The 25,971-nt window shown below is 39.0% G+C and overlaps 1 protein-coding gene across 3 annotated transcripts in view; it reads left to right on the top strand.

Annotated features, from left to right (window-relative positions):
• P4HA2 (prolyl 4-hydroxylase subunit alpha 2) overlaps positions 1-25,971 on the top strand; it is a 98,023-nt gene that overhangs the window by 38,017 nt on the left and 34,035 nt on the right. The window contains exons 1-3 of one of the 3 annotated variants that reach the window (XM_001371518.4): positions 7,410-7,815; positions 21,068-21,165; positions 21,734-21,830. In XM_001371518.4, coding sequence (XP_001371555.2) covers positions 21,084-21,165; positions 21,734-21,830 — 179 coding nt within the window. In that variant the 5' untranslated portion in view covers positions 7,410-7,815; positions 21,068-21,083. Of the gene's footprint in view, positions 1-7,409; positions 7,816-21,067; positions 21,166-21,733; positions 21,831-25,971 lie in introns of those variants that run through there. The other 2 variants (XR_008915053.1, XM_056811147.1) reach the window with 2 other exon arrangements.

The raw sequence follows: 25,971 nt of genomic DNA, 5'->3' as shown, positions 1-25,971 counted from the left end.
ACACCGTAATAGCTAATTTACAAGAGACTCCAGAACCATATCATGGGACAGAAGTGGATGATCTCTTTTTAGAAGAACTAGATTTCATTGTAGAAGTCTTAAAAAGTTCTGGGTCTTGATGCAATCAGCACTATGTTGTTTACAAACAAATATTCGGAGAACTTCATCCTTTGAAAATCTCTCCTTTTAATGCATCAGTTGACAATAATGAGTGCTCTGAAGAGACAGCTCTGTTATTGTATTTTTCAGGGAGTCAAGTATGATCCTTTCATATACATGAAAGACTCCTTGCTGAAGAAGATTTAAGTCTATTTTGTTCTACCAAGTCAAATGCTTTTTAATTTCCATAGTCAAACCACAAAAACACAACCAGATCTCATATTCCCTGGACTGTCATTCATTTGTACAATTGCAAAGATGTAGTGTGCTTTAGTGAATTGCTTGTGAAGACCAACCCCTTCTCATATTTTCCTCAAAGATATGTATGTAAATCATTCTTGCAAAAGCTAAGAAAGTGAGTATATGAGTCAGTAGTTATTTGGGCATAGTAATATTGTTTGTGACTTCCCCACCCACCCCCATATTTCGAAAAACTTTACCTTCCAGAGATATATTTTAAAGTAGATCCTTCAGTACTTTCAATTGCCTCCAACTCTTCTCATGTATTATTTGTATTTTGGGGTGGATGTAGGGGATTGAGGTGCTTGAGTCCAATGGTAGTGACTCCACTATCATAGATGATAAAATAAATTGTTTTAGAGGTGTTGACAAATATGTTTCACTTTTTTGGTCTATTTGTTGTCCACCATCCAGTTCATTTTTGAATGCAATTGGTAGGATATGGTTAAATGAAATCCCATACAAAGCTTTCTGTAGACTTGGAACTTTTTCTCTTCCTGTTCCTTTTTGTTGGTTTGTAAGATTGATACTGTGATGACCTACTAATCCCTTTTACAATGATTTATGAAAGTGGGTATTTATCCTGCTCCATGTTCTGATATGGATTGCTTTGCCCCTTATGGAGGTAGCCTGGTAGTCTGCTGCTCTTTGGGACTCACAATACTGTTCTTGAATTTAGAGCAGATGCCTGATTCATGTTAGCCTTATCACAGATTAGAATTCATGGAAGACTTCGCTAGAGATATAACAATTGATCAGGGTTTTAAATATTGAGAAGGATTTTTACCCTTTTTCTTTTTTAAAGTTATATCAGGTAGGTACCTTTGAAATAATATTTTTAACATTTAAAAGAAAATTTGAGTTCTAAATTCTTTCCCTGCCACCTTCCATCCATTACTCCTTTCCACTCCTCACCCTTCCCTGAGATGGTAAGCATTTTGATTTAGATTTTACATATGCAATCATGTACAACACTTTTTCATATTAGTCATTTTGTGGAAGAATTCAATTGAGTAGGATTTCAATAGGCATAGGGGACTGGAGAACATTCTGAACATGGAAAACAGACAGCCTGAACAAAGAGATATAGGTAGGATAATACTGAAGGTGATGGTGGAACCAATAGTTGTCCAGTTTCACTAGAATGTAAAAAGATAAAATCAATTTTATATAAAATATATACATATATAATATATAAATCTAAAATTTTAAAGGGTTTTTTTTTGTCCAAACTAAACCAATGCAGCTACCATGAGAAGAGAAATAGAGGGACTTTCTATGAAATAAAAAAATAAAGGTTTTGAAATGAAATAAAGGTCTTATCTTCATGACTTATATGAGATTAATTCAAATTTATAAGAATAAGAGTCATTCCCCAATAGTAAAAAAAGATATAGGGAGGAGAGAGACCCAAAGTGGATAGAGTATGTAGTAGATATTGATACTAGGGGAATTGTGGTAATGGGGAAATATCAGAGATGTAACACCAGGAAGCAAGCCAGGGAGAAGAATGGATCTTGAGCCCCTCTCCCTGCACTACTTTCTGTTCCCTTCCAACTGTCTTAGAAATATTCTTCTTGGAGATGGTGAGCTTGAAGATTTCTCCTAATAACCAAATCCCACAATCAAATCTCTCAACTAAAAGGTCTTTTATTCTTTTGGGTAGAGGAGGGAAGGAGAGGGGGAAGGGTGAAAGGAAATCGGGTTTCCCTAAATTTTCTAAGTTATGCTGTTAATTGAAGATTTCAAGATATATTCAAATTCAGGAAACAAAGTTATCTTTTCCTAAGGGGAGATATTGACAGCAATGCTGACAGGTTTCTTCTGGGCTAAAATCCAAAAGTCTTTCCAGCATACAGTCCTATGAATAAGACAAGGGAGAGAGTCTATCTTTCACCTTCTGGTCCAACAGTCAGAGAAGGAATCTTTTTAGCCAGCTCAAGCTGCTTAACTGCTTTTTCCCAAGGTTCCATGGAACTCTTCACATCTCAATTGATTGACATTTCACAAAGTTCTGAGCTCCTTTCCTTTTTGAAGATGCATTTGTTACTTCTCAAAATCTTCATTTACAAGTAGTTTCCACTTGCTTATTCCCCTGTGTACCCAGCTGTGATCTCTGGGAATTCTAACCTCTGGTTAGTGAGAATGAAGCAGAATCACTTTCTCTCACTAGGCCAGTTGTGCGAACGCCTTGGAGACAATTAATGTATAAAATCAGTATCTCTTTTATTATAAGAGGGCATCAAACTGAGGATCAGAATAAGGTGTCCCTACCTCTAAGGGATCTAGCTATTTACTCCACAAACCTCTATGTCCCTTCCAAGAGGGAGCCTTTGGGTCTTCTGGCTAACTTACCAGCTCCCTATTTCTATCTTGGTGTTCCCCAAAAGCTGACTAAGCTATGTATCTATGACCCTCAGTAGTTGGTTAGATTTAGTTCAAAAGCTGTCTCCAAAACCTGTTATGATTGCTCTCAAATAGCTAAATACACCCCAGGGGGGGTCTGACCCCTGAGGTAAAACCTCAAAACTGATCTGACAGGATTTTTAGATAAAAACCTTCTGGAAAGCACAGCAGGTATAGTCAGATCCTTTTCTAGATGTTTCCCAGTCAAACAGAGAACCTCCAAAAGATGATTTAGGGGTTTCTCTTTCTCCATGGTGAGATTGAGGTAGCTAAGCTCTGACAAGTTGTCTTTCCTCCACCCTTCCAGACAGGAAGAGCTTCCTCTCCTTCAGGAAGTCACTCACTCAAGCAGTTGTCATTTCCAAACTGTTCCTCCTCTGTCTTCTGCCTGCTAAAATTCTCTCCCTTGAGTTTCTAGTATGTCTTAAAGATGGCCTTCAATTTCTCTTAAATCTTATCCTATCTCTATCCTTTTCCCATTACAATAGACAAATTGTCAAAGAATATAGAAAGCTAATTTCCCTGTTTTTTAAAAGAAGTTTTTTTTTATTGATGTCTTCCATTTATTACCTTATCTTCATTATCTCCAGTATCTTTTAATCTCCAGTATCTTTTCCCTTCCTGGAGAGCCATCCCATATGGGATGCTCCAAAATGTTATTCTAAAGAAGAAAAAAACCAGCATACTCTAATAACATATTGGAAAAAAAAACCTCCCAAAACATGTACAGTGTGTAACACCTATCAACTTCCCACTTTGCTGAAGGGGTTGGCTGAAGTGTAGGCAATTTTCAAAGGAAGAAATTCAAGCCATAAGCAGCTATGTGAGAAAATGCTAAAAATAATAATTTGAGAAATGCAAATTAAACAACTATGAGCTTCTACTTTATATGACAATTGTTGGACAGGCTCTGAATAAAAATGGCCTCAGTAATTCACTATTGGTCCAGTAATTCTGAAAAGTAATTTGGAGCTGTGTCCCCCAAATCACTAACCGGTACATACCCTTTAACTACTACATAGTTATAGGTACCAGAAGATATTACTACTGGGCCTATGCCTTAACATATCGTAGAAAGAGAATGAGCAGTCATATGTAAAAAGGAATTCATAGCAGTTTTCTTTCTTATAGCAAAATACTGGAAACTGAGAGGACACCTTTCAGTTGAAGAATGGCTGAATAAATTATGGTATATAAATGGTAAGACAATGGTGTCAAACTCAAATGTAAATGGATTCCTGCAGGTGTCATATTGATTTAGAAAATCACAAATTAACATTATCCATGTTACATTGTATTTTTTGTTAAACATTTCCCAATTGCATTTCATCTGGTTCACTGTACTCAGGAGTTTTACTGCCACTAGAAGTGTACTGGTTCTGGGTTTGACATTTCTGCAGTATAAGAAATGACAAAAGACATGGTTTTGGAGAAATATAGGAAGACTTATAGAAACTGTGTCAGAGATGTAAAACAGAACAATTTAATTAACCACAGCTACAATATTGTAAAGACAATGTTGAAAGACTTTAGAGCTCCAGGCTCGCAGTTCTTTGTTGCATTGTCCAGAGAATGAAGGATGAAGCATATTTCTTGTCTCTGAACAGAGAAGTGAGATGTACTCAAACTGTAGAATAAGGCTTTTTTTTTTAAAAAAAAAATAGGGCCAATGTAGAAATTTGTTTTACTTGAATATACATATTTGGAATACGTGTTTTGTTTTATTTTTTCAATGAGAGAGGGAAGGTATAAGTTCCTCTCTTAAAAATGAAAAAGAAAAAAGAGAATCATTGAAGCATTTAAAATATGCATAGAGAACAGAAGGGAGGATAAGAGAAATTAAAGCAGAGCAACTTCATTTTTTAAAAATTGTATTACACTTTTTCTAGCTGAGAAAATAATCTGCCTAATAATAACAATAGAATAAAGGTATAAAGTAAGAACAATGAAACAGCAGGAACAGGTAATGAAGTGAAGTTATACTTAAGTGTGGATCAAAAGAAGTGATATGAGAAGGAAACTTCTTGTTCTTTGTAGAGGTCTATGCATGTAAAACACTAAAGACCAAGCCACGTCAGCAAAACTAATCAACACATCAAAATAGTCTGTTTTCTTCTTTATTGGTTATGAGGGGTGGATCTTTGGGACAGGGAGAGCAACACTGGGACAAAATACCAATAAAATTTACTTTTAAAGAAAAAAATATAGAAATTGAAGTGTTACCATTTTCCAAGAAACTAAAATAATATAATCAGAAATCCACATCAATTTTAGGAGATGGATTTGACTGCAGCATCACAACATAGGAAAATGGAAATACATCTTGCAAGTGGCACATGTATAACCTATATCATATTGTCTGCTGTCTTAGGGAGAGGGGAGGGGAGGGAGATAAGGAGAAAATGTATTGTAGGAAATGTCAGAAAATGATTATTAAAATTATATATCACAGCATATCAGTAGGGATGACTTGCATGTAATTAGTGGTGTCAAAATATAACAAAAATGTATGGTCAGAAAAAAAAAGAGGGGCCAGTCATGTAATATAATTAAGGGATAACAGAAGGACAGATCAAGAGGAAATCCTCAAGCATGTTGGGCAGATGTGTAATGGAGAATTTAGGGGAGGACATTGCCAAGAATTAACAAGGATGTGTGGATAGCTTGTAATATGAAGAATGTACACTTCAATTTACCTGGACAGTGCTAAAAGCTTAATTTCACTCTACTATTTGTATTTTTCATTTTTACTTGCATGCTGGTCTGAGTTCTTAAGGTTGTGGAGGGGGCAGAGATATGGGTTGAGAAGTACCTTTAGCAGAATTGGGAATGAGAGGGTGGAATTGTGGAGGACTGACGTGGAGCGTGTATATGAGCACGACTGCTGAATTGAGCCGGGAGTTGGGAGCCAGCCCAGACATCCCAGACAGTACCGTAATTACTCAATGAGCAGGAACTCTGTCCATACAAATCTCAGACAATTTTTTTTTTCTTAACATGGGACAGCTGGTCCAATAACAATTAACGGTGTTCACCCTAAGGACCTCAATGGTTCTATTCTGTGTTAAGAACAGGTTTATAGAGACCTCTGCCAAACCAAACACCAAGAATGTGAGTGGCAGACAGTTTTAGGATCTGAACTTGGGTTCCTTCTGATGAAAGGGTCTTGAACTGTGCATTTGCTTCTCCAAATAGTTGGGTAAATATATGGATGGGCTCAGGTAATTATCAAATGAACACACACCTACTAGTTATTTTACTAGACTTTGAAAAGAAGCCAGACAGAAATATATCTGTTATATTGGAGGACAAGGTATTTTTCTTTACTGTCCTTGGCTCTTTATTCTGAGATTTCACTGGTCCAGTGGAAAAAAGTCAGAGGATCTGAGTTTGAATCTCCACCTCTACTATTCATTGCCACTACTGATTGAACAAACCACTTGACCTCTCTGAGCCTCAGTTTCCTCACATGCTAAATGAGAGGGTTTGGACTCGATGACTTCTAATATCTCATAAACCAATGAAATTAAGAGCATAAACAAGAGAGTGCTGGATTTGAACTAAAAAAAGAACTAGGCTCAGAGTCTGCTTCTGATAATAGCTGTGTGACATGTGACAAGTCACTTTCTGTTTCTTCTTCTATAAAATGAACAGTTTGGGTCAGATCTCTAAGGTCCCTTCCAGTTCTCTGAATCTGTGATCCTAAGACCCATATTTCTTTTATGTATACCTGCAATCACATATATTTGTCTCTGTATAATTAAGTTTATTTCTTCACATTAGTAGTAGCTATGCATATGGGAATATGTGGGTGTACTCATGTGTGAAAGAATTTTCTCTCTTTGAATTCAAGCATGTCTTTCTGTGTGTGAAGGTGTGGGCATGATCCACTATTATTATATGAACACCAGTGTTGGTTCCAGGGAATCTGGAACACATTTGGTACTTGAGGTTGAATGTTGGGCACCTCTTGCTTTTGGCTTCAGTCACTGATGAGATTGTCAGATGTGCTTTTTGCCTCATTCATGGAGCAGTAACACATTCAGGAAACATAGGAATCTGTTCTTTGCTTTTGGGAGGATCAGTGTGAATGCTCAGGCTCTGGTTGAAGATCAGTGGCCACACTAGGAGTGTATAAGCAAAGGCACTCTGGGATGACTGATGGAAATACTAGTGCTCCTACTGGCCTTTGGTCACTTCTGATGAATGAATTTACCAACATTGGAGGGATTATCTCAACACAATGATTTTCTTATTCAGCATCCATCCAAGCACTGCATTATTTTCTTGGAGCTGGATTTAACAAGTTCCTTAGAAGATGCGCCCCCCCCCCCACCCCCCATTTCACAGGAGAAAAAAAGAAGAGAGAAAGAGAAAGATGATGAAAGGGAGAATATAGAAGAGAATGCAGAAGAAAGAAAACTTAGATTTGGAGTTAGAGGACATGAATTCAAAACCCAGATCCGGGTGACTTTGGGGGCTCCTCCAGCTCTAAAGCTATTATTCTTGACTTGAAAAGAAGTGGGATGGGGGGGGGGAGAAGCCCTGGCTGGACCCACTAACAGCATCACCCCCCCCCCCTCCGCCCCCGTCCCCCTACGAACCAGGGACTATTCTTTTCCCCTCTGATCTCGCTCGAGCAGAGCAGAGTATTGACCCTTTTTGCAGTGGGGAGGGCCTGGAGGGCACTGAGACTTTTTCCATGGCATCGTGCAGGGCATCCCCTAGACACTCCTTGGTGTGAGATCGTCGGGGTTTTGGCTCTAGGTCTGACGGGCCAGCTCTGCCCCGTGCTTGCTGCTCCCTGCTCCAAAGAATACGGGCGGGGCCGGGCAGTCTGCCCAGGAGGGAGGGAAAGAAGGGAGGTGGGGGCTTTACGTGGCCGCTGCTCAATCTGGGCGGGAGGCGGAGCTGGCTAGGAGGAAGAAGCCAGAGTGAGCCTGAGTCTGGCGGGGCTGAAGCTGCCAGGCTGCTGTTGCTGCTGCCGCCAAGGAGAAGTCGTCTGCTCAGGTGAGTTTCGCTCAGGGACCGGGCTCTGGAGGGACGAGTGAGGTCCCTCGCTGAGGTGGAATACCAGCTCAGAGCCCTTTTTCTCCCCAGACCCCTCACCCCCTGTAATGCCGGCGCCCCCAGGGGGCCTGCTGTATTCTAGCCAGAGATGATCTCATAGCTAAGGCTCTTGGCCCTCCTACCCAACCAATGAAACCAGGCGGCGGGCAAGCACAAGGCCCAGTTGGGGATCTCCTAGCACTGCATCAGACTTGACCAGTCCTGACTGGGAGGCTTTCCTTGCCACACCTAGCACCCTGCCCTTAGGTCCAATTTCCCTTTAATTTTATTTATTGGTTCTCGCAGGATTGAGTACCTCTCTCTGTGTGTCCATCAAGCTTTTCTGGGCTGATCTGTGGGGAGACAGGGAGATGAGATTAGCAGAATTCAACTGTCCCTAGATTGGATCTTCACTTCTTATTCATCTGATGACTGGACAGATGTGGGTTTCTCTTTGCCTGAAGAGTAGGGAGAAGTAGGGAGATGACTGGACACCTTTACCTCTTAGATGAGTGAATGCCTGAAGCCTTGTTTTCTCTCCCTACTTCCTCCGGAGGTCCCCTTCCATGATAACTTATGAACAGCCTCTGTACCCCAGCTGAGCTTGTACACTTAACTGAACTGTTGTCCAGATGGAGATGGCCAATGATTGTGTTTAAACACCAAATCCTTTTCCACAGAAACACTATTCCACCTCAGGACTTGTGAGAGTGCTCAGTGATGAGTGAAGCCCTCATTACTTCAATTGGACACCTTGTCCTTTCTTTGCTGGAGCCCAGAGCAGTAGGGAAGGAACACACAGAGCTAAATCTGTGTAGATATAGATCTGTGATTTCATCAGCATAGAGAATTCTTGTTGCAGAAAGTACTTTTACTGAAAGAGATTAGCATCTCATCCTTATTTTACCATCTTAGTCATCTGAAGGCACTGAAAAATGAAATGACTTCTTGGTTACATAACCCCATGATATAGGCTGGATTTGAACCCAGGTCTTCCAACTCCAAGGCCAGTCTCTTCAACACTATATCATGTTTCTTAGATGTTGGGCGGAGTGTGAAAACATTGAAAAAGGTAGTATAGCCTTTTCTGGGTGTGATAGCTTTTATACTTTTGGACTCCTCAAAAATACTTATATAAGAAAGTAATAGAATCTTCCAGGTGCCTCAGGTTAAATGCTGTGTCTAGGGTTTTATAAAAATTAAACAGTTTTAAGCCAGTCAGAAACGACTCCCTCCATCCTTCTCTGAGGGTCTGATATTCTGGAATAGGGTAAGGTCTTCAGGATACCTCTAAAACTGTACTTTCTCAATGACTTTCCCATTTTTCATTGATTACTGTGGCTATGGAAAGAAGGAACCTTTGAACAATGTCAAAATACTCTTTTACAGGATCTACAGGGGGCTCTCTCCAGTTTACCCAAGGTTTGGTCAACAACTCTGTGCCCCCTTATGTGATATAGCAAGACATTAATCTTGACTTGGTCTTTTTAGACTGAAAAGTCTTTGTGCCTTTACAGCTCAGCAGAGGAAATTTAAGTCTGAAAGGAGGGAAAGGCTGCTACTTTAATCAGTTGACTAGGGGTATTGCTTATGGTAAATTTTGTTTCCCAGGGAAGAAACTGGTTGACTGAGCAGCAGAGCATCACTAATACAAATTGGGGGAGAGGCAGTCTACCTTTTCATCTGAATCTACTCTAGTGTGTTAGTGGTATCAGATAATTTTCTTAGAGGGAAAAAGTCTTGTTTGTATTTGGATTAGTTGCTCAATGGTGTGTTCAGTCATTCTTTCATTCCTTTTCTCTTATGACTATTGTATGTCAGAGTGATAAAAGAAGGCAACAAAGCTTTCATACTATCATGGTGAAGAGAAGGCTTACTTATGTGAAGCCACTAAAGAAGAGGGCCAGGTTGTATTCTGTAGGTGCTAAACAGATGGTAGAAATAGTAAGTAATCAGAATTCAGAGAATGGAGATATTGGTCAAGGTCTTGGGAACAATTTTATTTTTAAAAATGTAGAATTACAAGATGGCCTTGAAGGGTGAATAGAATTTGAAAAGGTACAAAAGAAGGTGGGCATTGTAGACCCTGTCTCATTTTCCAAAGGGAACTGTATGATCTGTTGAGAAGCAACTACCTGACCAGGTTTACATGACTTTGTACTTTCAGATGGGGAGAAGAACCTCCATGTTAAAATATTTTGTAATGTCTCCTGGCTTGATCAGCTGATAACATGCAAAGGGGCTGGTGTCCTGCTTGGTCCCAAGGATCATGTCAAAATTTAATTTTGTGCATCTGGAGTTTGGCAGGAAATGTGGTGATGTAGGCATGAAAAGGCATGTGTTATGTAGTGAGGTCAAAAGTGAGACTCTAAAAAGGAAGATTAAATCCAAGGATCTTAGGAAAATTAAGGACCTTGGGAAGGAAAACCACTTTTCCCTAGGAAGAGTTTTCCAGGAAAAATTGCTATTGGTGGGAGTGGGACATAGATTCTCTTTTAAATTTTAGCCATGGCAGGTAGGCTGTTGTATAGAATGGTTAGACCTTGCAGAACTTTTTTCTGAAGATCTCAGGAAAGTAACTTGTTGGCATCCACTTTGCCAAATGGTGAAGTGGTAATATTCCTGGGCTAAGAGAGAATAACTGGCTTCTAGTCCCAACTCTGCTAATTGTGATGACCTGGAAAGTCATTACTTAGAGCATCTATAAAAAGGGTACAATGAAAAGAGCACAAGATTTCTAAATCTAGACATCCAATCAAAATAAAAAAACAAAACAAAATGAAGATCTTGCATTTAACTTTCTGTGTGACCTTGGATTTGTACTCAACAAATTTTGTATTGAGTAGTCTCTTCCAGCTCTAAATCTATGGTCTTGATCTGCCCTAACACACCTCACAGAGGTCTTAAGGATAAGATGCTATAATTCAGACAAAAGATCCTGCAAAAAATGTGTCCAAATTCAAGGTGTTAATAACTCTTGGCTAAAATCCTCAAAGGAAGTCAGTTTGGAAATGAAATGGTACCATAATTCCTTCAACAAGCATTTAAGGGCTAACTAATGCCAGGCACTCTGCTAGATACTAGTATTGTAGACACAGAAACAAAATAGTCTCTGTTCTTAAGGAGGAAATATTCTATGAGAGAAAATAACATATTTGTATACAAATAAATAGAAAATATTTACCAAATGAATCCAAATAATCAAGAGGATTAGAAAAGGCCTTGTGTAGGAGATGGAGCTTGAATTCAACTTTAAGGGGAAGTAGGAACTTTATAAGGGAGAATTGAGCAAGGAAGTGTTCTAGTACCAAGACTAGTACAAAGGCTCAGAGGAAGGAGATAGAATATCATATATATAAAACATCAGGTGGCAGCTAGGTAGCTCAGTGGATTGAGAGCCAGACCTAGAGATGGGATGTCCTAGGTTCAAATGTGGCCTCAGACACTTCCTAGCTGTATGACCCTGGGCGAGTCACTTGACCTCCATTGCCTAGCCCTTACCACTCTTCTGCCTTGAAGCCAATAAAGAAGGTAAGTGTTGAAAAGAAAAGAAAAGAAAAGAAAAGAAAAAAATCAACTAGGCTAGTTTGTCTGGATTGTTGAATACATGAAGGGGAGAGATTAACTAGTAAGCTTGGCAAGTTAGGCTAGAGACAGATCTAGAAAGGCTTTAAAATCTGGCCCAGTGGAGTTAGAGAAGTTGTTTATCTTAAGGAGATTCAGAGAAAAACATGGTAAAATATCTATTTTAACCAAATCTGTGGAGAGTCGAATTTCTGGCTTTCTAATTTTCTTGAGATAATCTTATCCCTGGGCCTCTATACTTGATGAGAGGAAGATAGTCTTGTAGGTAAGTTATTTTCTTGGCCACTGTGGCCATAGGATAGACACTTGGGAAAAAGAACAAGGATATGTCATCTATGTGTGAGCTAATTGTACCCCACACACTCAGCTTTTAGAAATGTTTTGTGGCTAGCCCTGAGAATGGCTTTTGATTTTTGACTAACCAGATTTTAGAGCATGAGCCTTACTGCCCAGGATTACCAGGGCAAGTCTGGAACCTTTTGCTTTCTCAGAAGAAATAATGCACACCCAGTTTGGTTGCTTGTTTCCTTTAAAAACAAATCCTCTCTGCAAAAGGGAGAGAGGAGGGAGATAGTATTTGAGGGACAACGTGGCGGGTGGGGGTGGAGGGGCTGGCCAGCAAAAAGAGACAGCATGGATCACTCCTGGCTTAATTTTCTCATTTGGAAAGACAGAGAGATCTGAATTGACACAGCAGTTCATGTGGAAAAAAAGACCTAGAGTTTTTATGTGACCAAGAGATCCCTATGGTCTAGCAGTGTAGAATAGTAGTAAAAAAAAAAAAAGCCCACCTTAGCCTGCAGTATTAAAATAATTTTCTCAAACAAGGGAGCTCTTGTGACTGCCCGACTACATTTACAGTCAAATGTCTGTTTCTGGGTACCTTGCTTAAAGAGGACTGTGTCCAGACAAGAGTTTCTAGAATTATGAGGAGACCAGAAATTATCTCTTGTGAGGAATGGATGAAATAATATGAAGGAGGAATACTTAGTTTAGAAAATAAAAGACTTAGGGGGAGGGAACATGGCAATTATTTTCAAATAGCTGAAGTGCTCTCATATGGAAAAAGGAGTTCTTCACCTAAAAATCAAATTACAATCTGAGTTCTTTGAAATTCTCTAAGGCCTTGATCCTAGAGATAGCTCAGTCCTTGGGGGAGCTGAGAAAGTACATTCTTGGGGAGCAAATATCCTGGAGATAATCTGGTTCCATGGCACTGGAGATGGATTCCTTTTCTACCCTTATAGAGTAGAAAGTTTGAAACTGAGCTGGAGGAGAATTTGCTGCTGTTCTTTTCTGTTTAGCCTTAAGCTTATGGACATCTATCTTCAGCATTCAGGAGGACTGGGTGGTCCAGCTAAGTCTGTGATGGTCAGTGGTAGGTATACCATCTATACATGGGTGGAAGTTTAAGGGCCTATATTATTCCATTTCCTATTGATCTAGGTTTGGTTATTGCTTCGTTTAGGCTCTGTTCTCTGTTTTGTTGTTGTTGTTGTTGTTTTTTGTGAATCCTTAGTCCATTTATTTTGTTTTGTCCAATTGCTCCCAAGATTGAGTTCTGAACATTCAAAAATACTTATTTACTGTCTGAAATAAACATTTGTGGCTGCTGGATTTTATTCCAAGTAAAGCAAAGTAAGAAATCATAGGATCATTTTGTAGACTTAGAGCTAGAAGGAAACTCTGAGGCCATCAAGTCCAAATAATAGAAACAGTAGCTTCATTGCCTCCATTTTACCTCCTAAATAAATTCTAAATTTGGTCTGGAATTAAAAGTCCTCCATAATCTGACTCCAACCTTGGTGGTTTCAGAGGCTAGATCTATGGAATATGGCGTCAGAAAGAGCTGAATTCAAATGTTGCCTTGAGTACTTAAGTAGATGTATTGCCCTATAAGATGAGGGTTGAACTTGACCTATGAGCTTACTTCCAGCTCTAAGTCTATGATCCTATAATTTCTCTCATTACTTCACTTAGAATAAAAACCAACAGTGTAGCCACAAATGGTCTTAGCTCAGTTCTGTGTATCAAGGGAACTACCTGAAATGCAAAGAGAAATCAGCTAAGATGATGCATGGTGTGAGAAAAGACAAAATTTCAGAGAGCTCCCAAAGTGACTAGGAGATTAGGGATAGATATCCAAAAAGTGGACAGAAATGTAGGTCATTATTTCCAGTGGCTAGTAGACTGGAGAGTAGATAGGAGCAGTGAGGAGGATTAGAGCACTATATTCTCACTGTAGGTTTAAATTGCAGATGCTTTAGTTGTGGAGTGTGACATCTTCTACAAATGTATACTGATTAATCAGAAAGAGAAGCAATCATGGATTGAACCTCAGAAACTTTCTAGGTCAACCCCCTTAATTTTTCATATGCAGAAACTGAGGTTGTAATATTCCCAAGATCACAAAGTAATCATCAGAGGTGGGATTTGAGTCCTGATCCTCTTACTCCAACGCCCATACTTTTTCCTGCATCTATGAGATGAGGACCTCAGATCTTTTACATGTTTCATGTAACAAGTGGGATGGTGCAAGGCTGCTCATGGGGGTGGGGGGGTAACCTGAGCTGTGAATCTGCCCCTTTCCTCATTTAGAGCAGACTTGTTAGTACTGACCCTACTTACTAGATATGTGCTCTGGCATGGAGAAACCTATTGTGGAATCAATACTTCTAGTCTTCAGAATTGTACATTTTTAGTGTTCTGGTGTGGAACAGGATTTGGAGCACTGAGGGAGGCTGCTTGTTGCCTTCCAGGAGGAGAACATATGAATGATTTAGATATGATAGAGGGATGGTTCACTGGACAAAGCCTTGAATTGGAACTCATGAGATTTGATTCCTAGTCCCATTTCTCCTGCTAATTCATTATATTACCCTTCAACAAATCACTTCCCTTTCTGAGACTATTTGCTATAAAATTCCCACCACATCTCCCACATTTTAGGTTTAAGAATACAGCGGAATAATAGGTGGATTTGGTTCTGGTTCTTCTGTATTCAGGTTTTAGGGCCCCATGAGCAGAGATGACCCCTGCATTTTGATTCTAACTGGTCCAGAGAAAAGGTTTTTTTCCAGTACCTTTGGGAGTCTGTTCTGGCTCCATAACCTCCTCCTTGGAACATCCAATGCATGATTGCCTCTGTTTCTGTTTCAAGACTCTCTGAGACACACTTAGCAGGAGGCAAGCAAGAGGCAGAAATCAGCATGAGTCCATGATCACATACATACACTTCTATGTCTTGGGGGATGAATGCCAGCAAGAAAATAAAACATGCTTGTGACTTTAGATGAGTGCTGAGCATTTCTTATGTGAAATGGATGTTTTCTATATATTGATACACAGGGATTGATTGGTATACAAATCAAGACTTCCTCATATGGGGAGGGCTGGTGGCAAGTGTACAATTTTGAAGGGTGTGGCCATGAAAAGTTGCATGCATCTGGGAAACATCTGGCAGACATACCCAGAATCTGCTCACAGAACATCTTTGAGGTAGGAGTGGGATGATAATTAGAAACTTAATGTATGTTGTTGTGAATATGGGCAGGCGCCAGGGAGACTCAGGCTCCTCTTTTAAAAGAAAAACCATGTCAATGAAGGACCATGTTTAGTCTCTCATCACTATTTACCCAAACTGTGGTAATATCTTTCTGATTGACTTCTCTGCCTATGCTTTGGCTGAGTAGTTTGGACTTTTAATGCCCTGGATTACTATAGGAACCTGGCAGATCAAAGGAAACTGGGGGAGCACGTGAAGTATGGCTCAGATAACTGGCGTTGAGGGTATTTAGGAATAGGTGCATGATTGCTCTCGCCAGTAGATATGAGAAACCTTGCCTTTGGGAGAATTGTTTTAGCAGCAGAAAAAACTAGCTCCTGTAAGCCTTCCACACATATTGGAGGCTGCAGCTGTGTGGGTAAGCACTTTCTGTCACAGATGCCATTTGTGTTTTATAGCTCTCTGAGGATGTAATTGGGGTATATAGGTGTAGATCCCCTCTCGTCTCTTCCTCCAGATATCTTCTGTACTCTGGCCATGTTTGGTTCCTATCCTATCAGATAAAGTCTCTAATAGTGTGAGCTGAAACACTGGAAGCCCCAAGTTAAAAAAATATATATTGATAAGCTGGAGAGCATCCAGAAAAGAGCAACCAGGACAGTGAAGAGTTCTGAGTCTGTGTTGTATGAGGACTGGTCAAAACACCTAGAAATGCCTAGCCTGAAGAAGAGAAGATGGGCTGGGGAGAGGAGAAGGGGAGCATGAAGTCTTTGAAGGATTATCATGTAGTAAGAGGGAGCAAATTTTTTCCGCTCAGTCTCAGAAAGAACACAGGAATAATTAGTGAATTTGTGGAGAAACACATTTAAGTTTGATGTTGGGCAAATTTCATTTGATGTTGGGAAAATTCAGCTGCCTGAAGAGATGGAATTTTGGAAGAAAAATGTGTGTGCAAGGAGATGCTATAGCATTTCTTCTTCCAAAATATCATCTCTTCATGTCCCAAAGTAAAAAGGACTGCTTTGCATTTGGCAGATTCCCTTTCTTCAAGGTCTCCAAACAGAGGCTAGATAACTACTTTTCAGGTATAATAAAGATTCTTTTCAGATATGGATTGGATTTAATAGCCCCTGATGTTCCTTCCAACTCTCAAATTCTTGGATTCTGTGACTCCATCTTGTCTTTTTAAAGTGGTGTGTTTGACCACCCCAAATGTAATGTGTATGGCCTCTAGCACTAAAACCAAGATAAAACAGTGGAGTCAGCTCTAACAAGGTAGCATGTTCCATTGCTGAAGGTGGATGCTTCTATCTCTATAGTCTAATGAAACTACTCTCTCTAAAGTAACCAGGGATCTTCTAATGTCCCAAATCTAGATTTTGGTCCTCATCTTACCTACCTTGATCTTTCTGTGGTATTCAACATCTTTCACCATAGTCTCCTTGGTATCTCTTCTTTCTTTGTAAACCACATACCTCTAGTTCTCCTATCTCTCTAACTACTTGACTCCTTCATTGCCTCCTTGTCCTCCTGTCTCTGGACCCATAATGTGGATATCCTTTTTATTTTTCTCTGCTCTTTCCCGTGGCAAGATCCTATGACTTTAAACTACCACCTCTTTTCAGATGACTCCATATCTATTTCTAGTTCTTATCTCACTAGACTTCTAGTCCCACATTTCCAACTGCCTGCTGAACATCTACATTTAAATGTTCTGCTAATTCCTCTAACTCACTCTGTCTAGTTCTGAACTCATGATCTCCCTAGCTTGCCTTTTTTCCCCCCAGCCACCTATGCCCTAAACCTGAGCCACCTTGACTCTTGCTTCTCACTCTCCCCACCCATTCTGATTCAATTAGTTGATTCTACCTTTATTATCGAATTCACTTTTATCCTCTCCTTCAACTTTACACTGCTAACCACCCTAGGTCAGGCCCTTATTACCTTTAGTTTTTAATGCACAGATCTTATCACATACCTCCCTGCTCAGAAAAACTTCAGTGGCTTCTCATTACCTTGTTGAGAAAATATAAATTCTTTTAAATGGCATTCAAGTCTCTTGATAATCTGACTAATTTACCAACCCACCCTACTTCCCCTACTTTGTGCTGTAGCCAAATAGATTTTAACTAGCTATTCCTTGATCTTGTGCTGTCCTCTTCTGCCTCTACAAATCTGCATAGGTCATTTTCCATTGCTGGAACATACCTTTTCCCAACTATTCCCTTTTAGAATCTGTATCTTCCTTTAAGTCTCAGTTCAGATGCCCACACTTCTGTGTAGCCTTTCTTGATTCCTTCTAGCTGAAAGTATTTTCTCTGTCTTCAAATGTTCCTAGAGTGTTTTGTCTGGATTTCCTTTGCATCATTGCTCTGGACCTTGTGTCATATTTTGCTGGATGCATGTTATTATCTTCTAACTCTGCACACCCAACCCCAACCATTTTTTCTGTTTTTTTTTTCCAATCTAGAAAGTTTGCCCTGCTCCTATAAGGTCCAGCTTAAATGTTACCTTTTCTAGGAAATCTTGCTTGATGATTAAGTGTTATTTTCCTTTTGCAAATATTCTCTATGCTGAAAGTTTATATGACATCACTTAGTACTTGGTTAGATGAACTTTTACATATAGTTCTCAATTCATTTCTATAATAAAATTAAAATTTAGAATGATACCCCTGGGGTAATATTTCATAAAGTGCTTTAAAGTTAGAAAAGTTCCTTACATGCATTATCTCATTTAAACCTCAAAACAGTCCTATGTACTAGGTACCATGGGTATTATTAGTCCTATTTCACAAATGAAAAAACTAAAATCTTGAGAGCTAAAGTGATTTGCCCAGGTTGACACAGCTAGCAAGTGGAAGAAATGCACTTTGAGTCCAAGTCTGCTTTAACTCTGATACTGACCTTTATCTATTATAACACAGTATATCTCTAAAGTGAATCTTGTTTTAACTAGGTTGTGATTTTCTTTAAGCTAGTTAACTGCAGCTTCTCTACTCTCTCCCCCACAGTGTAGCTGCGCACAGGTCTAGGTACACAAGAGGCATCAAATTTTTTTCCACTAGCTAGCTTGCTGACTTAGATCAGCATCTGTCTGTCTATCTATCTATCTATCTATCTATCTATCTATCTATCTATCTATCTGTCTATATTTTTAAACTTTTATCTTCCCTCTTAGAATCAATACTATGTACACTGGTCCTGAGGCAGAAGACTGATAAGGGCTAGGCAAGGGGGGTTAAGTGACTTTCCCAGGATCACACAGCTAGGAAGTGTCTGAGGTCAAATTCAAACCCAGGATCTCTAATCTCCAGGCCTGGTCCTCTATCCATTGAGCCATTCCTATCTATCTATATATTTTTAAATTGTGTCAAGATCTATGATTTAATTGGTGGGAGAAAATTCCCTCTTCCAATGTAGATCAGTGATTATTGTGCAACTTCTAGCTTTGGACAATTGCCAGAAGTTAAATGACTTGCCTCGAGTCACACAGCTAATATGTGTTAGAGGCGAACCTTGGATTTCAGTTTTCCTGTTTCTGAGGCCAGCTCTTTAACCATGCCATGCCACCTCTCTATCCACAAATTCATCTAAACCTTTTTTAAATGATGTTTTGCTCAGGCTGTATTACATCTGAGTATATCAAATTCCACTTGATTATTTCTAAATTAACATTTTTGAAGATTCCATTGAGTTCTTTTATCCTTGTAACCCAAGTCCAGGAGTTATTCTTCTCTATCCATTCTCTTTGGGATTGGTTGGGATTGGATAAACCTCTTAAATAAACTATTGCCTTTCTAGACTGAGGAACCCTCCCTTAGCTTTTCAGTCACTTTGCATAGCAGCCCTTTCCCTCCTATGAATCACTTGAAAGACTTGAGCTAATTTTCTCTGGACATCCATTGGCTCAGTTGAATTCTTCCGTGAGATTCAGCTCCAAACCTGCCCACAGAGATAACATACAAGGAGGCTCATAAAAGCATTTGCTGATTATTTACCATTTCCCTTGCTGAGGATATAAAGCTGGCCGCTGGGTTTGGTTTAGGAGTTGAGCTTTTTGCACAGGAAAAGGGCTAAGAAAATGTTTGCCATGAAAAGTTGAATGAGTGAGAGCACCTTGTTCAACTAGCCCTCAAAGAGGAAATTCCTAAGGAATTAATCACCACAGAAAGTCTGTGAAGTGCCCTACTATAGTAAACCAAGTCCAATGAAGATATCTACTAATCAGAATATCTAATAATAAAAATGTGATATAGCAGCACTGTTTCTTCTGACAAAGAACTGGAAAGAATGGGGGGGGTGTAATGGCTTGGGAATGAATTAACAAATTATACGATACGAATGTAATGGGATATTTTTATGCTATAAAAATGGTAAAAAAGAGAAATTCAGAGAAACCTATGAGGACTTGCATGACGGAAACAAGATCATTGATGCAATAACCAGTTCCAACTCCAGAAGACTACTTAGACTTCTTACCTCTTAGCAGATAAGTTGTGAACATGAGGTGCAAAATGTGACATCTGTTTTCTGATAGAGCCCATGTGTGGGTTTGCTCTGGGTAGCATACTTGTTTTTTTCATAAAGCAGAACTTTTCTTTGTTTTATTTTGGGATAGGGGAGAGTACAGAGGTCTGCTGGGGAGATTGTATACTGAAAGTGGAATAAAGTATTGAAAAATGGAAGAAAATAAAGAAAAGAATAAGTAAGCAGAGCAATACTGCAAATATAATGTTAAATTTGAATTATATACAAAAAAGCAAGCTACATGTAATAGGGAGAGGAAGACAAACGACATAACAGAAGTTCATAGTTTCATATGCAATCCCCTTTATTATTGTTTATCCTTTTAATATCAAAACATGCAAAAAAATTTTAAGGGCATTAAAGACATTATCTGAGATGTTTTTAGAACATAGTGAAAACTCCAGTGGAATACTTGTTTTTTTTTTTCATTTTGTTTAGCCAAACTGGCCTTGCTGTTCCTCACACTTGATATTCCAGCTCCATCTATGTGCCCAGAGACAGCACAGGCTGTCTCCTATAGCTGAATGTGCCCCCTCTTCATTTCTGCCTTTTAGGATGCCTAGTTTCCTTCAAAGCTCAGTTTAATTACTGCCTTCTCCATTGGACCTTTCCTGATTCTCTTCCACTTACTAATGCCTCTGAATTGCTTTTTATTTATCATGTATGCATATTTATTTTGTATTTCTAGTTCCTCCAGGTGCTAATGCCTTCTCCTCTCGAGTCCCTTCCTTTATCTTCCGTCTCTCTAGTTGTTCTTACTCACTTATTAGAACTTGAACTTTTTAATGGCAGGTACTTATTTTTGCCTTTCTTTGTATACACAGTGCATGGTACATAGAAAACTCTAAATAAATGTTTGTTGACTGGCTTATTGACATGTGTATATTTGGCCTCCCCTTACTGAGTGTAAGCTCCTTAGAGGCAAGAGACTCTTTATGTCCTTGTATCCCCAACCTCTGGTACAGTGTTTGGTACACAGTGGGCACTTAATAAATGCATGTTGATTTATTGGCTGGAAATGACCTGTCCAAGGTTGAGCTTCCCTTGGCTGAAGGGCAGATCTGACCATGCCTTCTGAATATATTCCCTCTACCTGCCAATTGCTGGAGCAGGAACACAGAGATAAGTAAAAGAGCTCCTCTCCTCTAATGAGGACATCATTGCCATTGAGCTGGCTGATGAGATATTTACCTTGGCATAACATGATGATAAGAGGAGAGCATTTCCTGGCCCTGGAGAGGTTCTGCCTTCAGCTCACTTCCCTACTCCACTTGTTGCCTAATAGGGATCAGAGAGTCTAGCAGAGGCTTCCAGGGAAGGAAGAATCCTTTGCAGAGGACCATTTGCCTAAAGCATGTTCCAGTGATTTCCTGATCTGAAGGCCAGAGTTTGTTTTAATTTCTGCTGAGTTTTTAATCAAAAGCCAAATCAGTGCTTCTCTCTGAATCTCAGTCTCTATACACATAAAAAAATAACATGTAGGTTTAAATGTTCTTGATACTATGAGTTTTCCATTTGAATGTTACTCTTCACATTTGTTTTGTCATGTTGATCTGGTGTCCTAATGCTACAGTCATATTTAACTCTCTTACAGACTGACATCTGTGACCATGAAGACCTGCATCTCCCCTTTGCTCCTGGCCTGGATTAGTTTTCTACACTGCACATGGGCTGAGTTCTTCACCTCAATTGGTACATCTCTACTGAGAAATCCCAAGTGTTAACCTCAGACTCAACCTCTCCTTTTACCAGAATTGTGGTTCTTTGTTGGATTGGGTTGGGAGGATGGACAAGTTCCCATCACTTTCACTAGTGGAGAGGACCATCAAAGGGTGGAACTTTGAAGACTTGATGCATCCCATACATCCATCACTAAAGGGTATAGGGATGGATGGATCCTGAATCAGAAGATCTCTTTAGGTGCTTGACCAATAGGAATAGCAAACTCAAGTAGAAACAGGCTTCTAAGCCATAAATAAGGATCTGTGGGTTATAAGTTGACTTAGAAAGTCTCAAATTACTATTATCTATGTTTTATTGTATTTTTTATTTTATTAAATGTTTCTCAATTATATTTTGATCTGGTTTGGCCTCTACTTGGGAGTGTTGTGGGCTTGCGATATACAGTGGGTACTGTGTCAGACATCTCCCTGCTAATGCTGGCCCTTTGTTGGCGCCCAGAAACACCTCTAGTCACTCAGGTGCTTAGGGTCAGGTCCAGGATTGGCTCTGAAGTTATCTATTTTTTCTCACTATTCAGGGCAGATGACAGACTTGATTTATGCAGAGAAAGACCTGGTTCAATCTCTGAAAGAATATATAAGAGCAGAAGAAGCCAGACTCTTCAAGATTAAAAGGTAAATCATACATTCCCTCATCAAACATTTCTAAAACATTTATTCTCTTTTAATTAGGTTCTTAAGAATATAGGAAGGTGAATGAGAGTTTCCCCATTGGGAGCTTAACAGTTTGGTGAAGTGATAGTGCCACTGAACTGACTGGTGAAACATTTATCTACAAGTAGCTTCAATTGCTAGAGCCCTGGCCAGGAACAAGGCATACATCACTTATAGTAAATGGAAGTCAGGAGCATAAGGTCTAAATGAGGGACTCTGAATTCTAGGTTAGAAAATTTATTTTCTGGTTTGGGGCATGAGGGAAAGCTTTGTGTGAGAACTGAGAACTGGATCATTTCAAGCATAAAGAATGATGAAAGCAAAGAAATGGAAATAGAAAAGCATGGAACATGTTTTGGGACTGAGGGGGCATTGGGAGGAAGAACTAGTGAAACTGGAAAGAGAGACTTAAACATAGATATTAATATAAATTCAAAAACCAAATGTGGTAAACCTCCAAGCAACACCCCCCCCCCCAAATTATTTGTATCTCAATTAAATGGGAGGGAAAGAAAAAAATATTGCCAAAATAAAATTGAATATATTTTTAAAATTAAGTTTATTTATTTAATTTAGAATATTTTTCCATTGTTACATGATTCATGTTCTTTCCCTCCCTTCATCTCACCCCCTTCCCATAGCCAATGAACTATTCCAATGGGTTTTTCATGTGTCATGGTTCAAGACCTATTTCCAAATTATTAATATTTGCACCAGGGTGATCATGTAAAGTCTACATCCCTAATCATATCCCCATCGACCCATGTATTCAAGCAGTTGTTTTTCTTCTGTGTTTCTACTCCCACAGTTCTTCCTCTGAATGTGGATAGTGTTCTTTCTCATAAATCCCTCAGAGTTGTCCTGGATCCTAGCACTGCTGCTAGTAGAAAAGTCCATTACATTCAATTGTGTCATGATGTATATTGTGTACAGTGTTCTCCTGGTTCTGCTCCTTTCACTCTGCATCAATTCCTGGAGGTTGTTCCAGTTCTCATGGAATTCCTCCAGTCTATTATTCCTTTGAGCACAATAGTATTCCATCACCAACACAATTTGTTCAACCATTCCCCAGTTGAAGGACATCTCTTCATTTTCCAATTTTTTTTTGCCACCACAAAGAGTGCAGCTATGAATATTCTTGTACAAGTCTTTTTCTTTATTATCTCTTTGGGATACAAACCCAGCAGTGCTATGACTGGATCAAAGGGCAGGTGGTTTTTTAGTGCCCTTTAGGCATAGTTCCAAATTGCCCTCCAGAATGGTTGGATCAATTCACAAATCCATCAGCAATGCATTGATATCCCAATTTTGCCACATCCATTCCAACATAAAATTGAATATATTAATAAACACATCATATAGGGAGAATGTGGGAAGAGTGAAGAATTTAGAGTCAGAATAAGGTAGCAGAACCATTATTTGAACTCAGATTGAATCATATGATCCTTGACAAGTCCCACAAGCTTTTTGAGCCTCCATTGCTATAAAAGAAGGGGTTTGGACTAGACAATGAGAGTTTTTTCTTTGTATGTATGTGTGTGTACATATGGGGCATATGGCTGAGATATTTAAAGATTCTGAGAAATTGGATCCAGATGCCAAAATCAGTTTATTGATTAGGCTAGCATTAACCAATAAATTGATTAATGAATTTATCTAGTAATCAAAGACCAGGAAGGCCCCTTATCCAGATTTATAAACAGTCAATTTTAAGAATTAATTATTCAGCTCCTCCTTCGGATATCCCAAGACATCTCTAATTGGTGAATAGCTAATGAGGAGGTGACACATCAAAACTATCAACTCCTTTCTATCCCCTGGTGGATGCTAGACAAGTCATGCATTTGACTTGTGCTCCCCAGCTATCTGGAAGAGAAATTGAGTTCTTCCAGTCAAAATTTACCCCTGCAATGATTCTTAATGGGATCTTGAAGGACTCATTTGGGTTACGTGTGGGTACATCTAGCATAAGCTGGTTTTATTTACTGAGGCAGATTTCACAATCTCTTCCATAATGTCACTTTCCTATCTGTTCTGTGATGGAAGAAATTCTTTGAGTGGAGTGTACAGGGACCCCTCGGACTGATTTGAGTTTCTAATTAAAAATGAAAATATAGAAATAATGTAGTATACAAAAGAAATCCTCTCCTGGATCCCCCAAAAGATACACATATGTGCATATATACATATACTATATATAAACACTTATATACTTATGTACATATATATGTATGTGAGTTTTTCTTTATTTATATGTATGTCAGTATGCGTGTATGTATGGAGTGTATAGTACACTCAGTATGTAAAATGTAATATGTGTAATATTTGTATATATAGGTGTGTGCATGTGTGTATACATACATATTACCTGCAACTTGGCAATTTGTGTCTTTTCCCTTTTGGAGCAAGTTTTCTTCTGAGTGGGTAAACAAGTTTATTTGAATCTGGTATAAATGAACAGAACTGTGAAGATAGTAATATATATATATATTTTTTTCATATATATATATATATTTGTAGTCTATGGGAATTCTGGGTCTGTTGATCTGTCATTTTCTTTGACCCTTTCCTTGTCTCCTCATCTTATTTTTTATTTTGCTTTTTGTGGCATTATTATTCCTCAATTATTTTTATTTTTTATTTTTTTAATTTTTATTTTTATTTGGTCATTTCCAAACATTATTCATTGGAAACAAAGATCATTTTCTTTTCTTCCCTCCCCTCCCTCCCACCACCTCTCCCATAGCCCATGCACAATTCCACTGGGTATCACATGTGTTCTTGATTCAAACCCATTTCCATGTTGTTGGTATTTGCATTAGAGTGTTCATTCAGAGTCTCTCCTCAGTCATATCCATATCCCCTTCAACCCCTGTAGTCAAGCAGTTGCTTTTCATCGGTGTTTTTACTTTCACAGTTTATCTTCTGCTTGTGGATAGTGTTTTTTAGATCCCTGCAGATTGTTCAGGGACATTGCATTGCCACTAATGGAGAAGTCCATCACCTTCGATTGTACCACAATGTATCAGTCTCTGTGTACAATGTTTTCCTGGTTCTTCTCCTTTCGCTCTGCATCACTTCCTGGAGGTTGTTCCAGTCTCCATGGAATTCCTCCACTTTATTATTCCTTTTAGCACAATAGTATTCCATCACCAACATATGCCACAATTTGTTCAGCCATTCCCCAATTGAAGGGCATCCCCTCGTTTTCCAATTTTTGGCCACCACAAAGAGTGCAGCTATGAATATTCTTGTACAAGACTTTTTCCTTATTATCTCTTTGGGATACAAACCAAGCAGTGCTATGGCTAGATCAAAGGGCAGACAGTCTTTTAGCGCCTTTTGGGAATAGTTCCAAATTGTCCTCCAGAATGGTTGGATCAATTCACAACTCCACCAACTATGAATTAGTGTCCCCACTTTGCCATATCCCCTCCAGCATTCATTACTTTCCATAGCTGTTATGTTAGCCAATCTGCTAGGTGTGAGGTGATACCTCAGAGTTGTTTTGATTTGCATCTCTCTGATTATAAGAGATGTAGAACACTTTTTCATGTGCTTATTAATAGTTTTGATTTCTTTGGCTGAGAACTGCCTGTTCATGTCCCTTGCCCATTTATCGATTGGAGAATGGCTTGATTTTTTGTACAATTGATTTAGCTCTTTGTAAATTTGAGTAATTAAACCTTTGTCAGAGGTTTTTATGAAGATTGCTTCCCAATTTGTTGCTACCCTTCTGATTTTAGTTACGTTGGTTTTGTTTGTACAAAATTTTTTTAATTTGATGTAGTCAAAATCATTTATTTTACATTTTGTGACTCTTTCTAAGTCTTGCTTGGTTTTAAAATCTTTCCCTTCCCAAAGGTCTGACATGTTTTATGCGTGAGTTCATTCCATTCACATTCAGAGTTATTATTACTAGCTGTGTATTTCCCAGCATTTTGATTTCTGCTCCTTTTCCTGCCTTTTCTTCTTTCACTATTTCCTTCTACACCAATGTTTGCTTTTGAGCAGTCCCCCTTGTTCCCACCCTTATTTTACTTCCCTTTCTACACCCGTCCCTATTTATCCCCCCCTTATTTTCCCTGTAGGGTGCAAATCT

This window comes from Monodelphis domestica, chromosome 1 (genome assembly GCF_027887165.1).
Source record: "Monodelphis domestica isolate mMonDom1 chromosome 1, mMonDom1.pri, whole genome shotgun sequence".
NCBI classification, from domain to species: domain Eukaryota; kingdom Metazoa; phylum Chordata; class Mammalia; order Didelphimorphia; family Didelphidae; genus Monodelphis; species Monodelphis domestica.
This window is presented reverse-complemented; position numbering and strand designations above follow the sequence as displayed.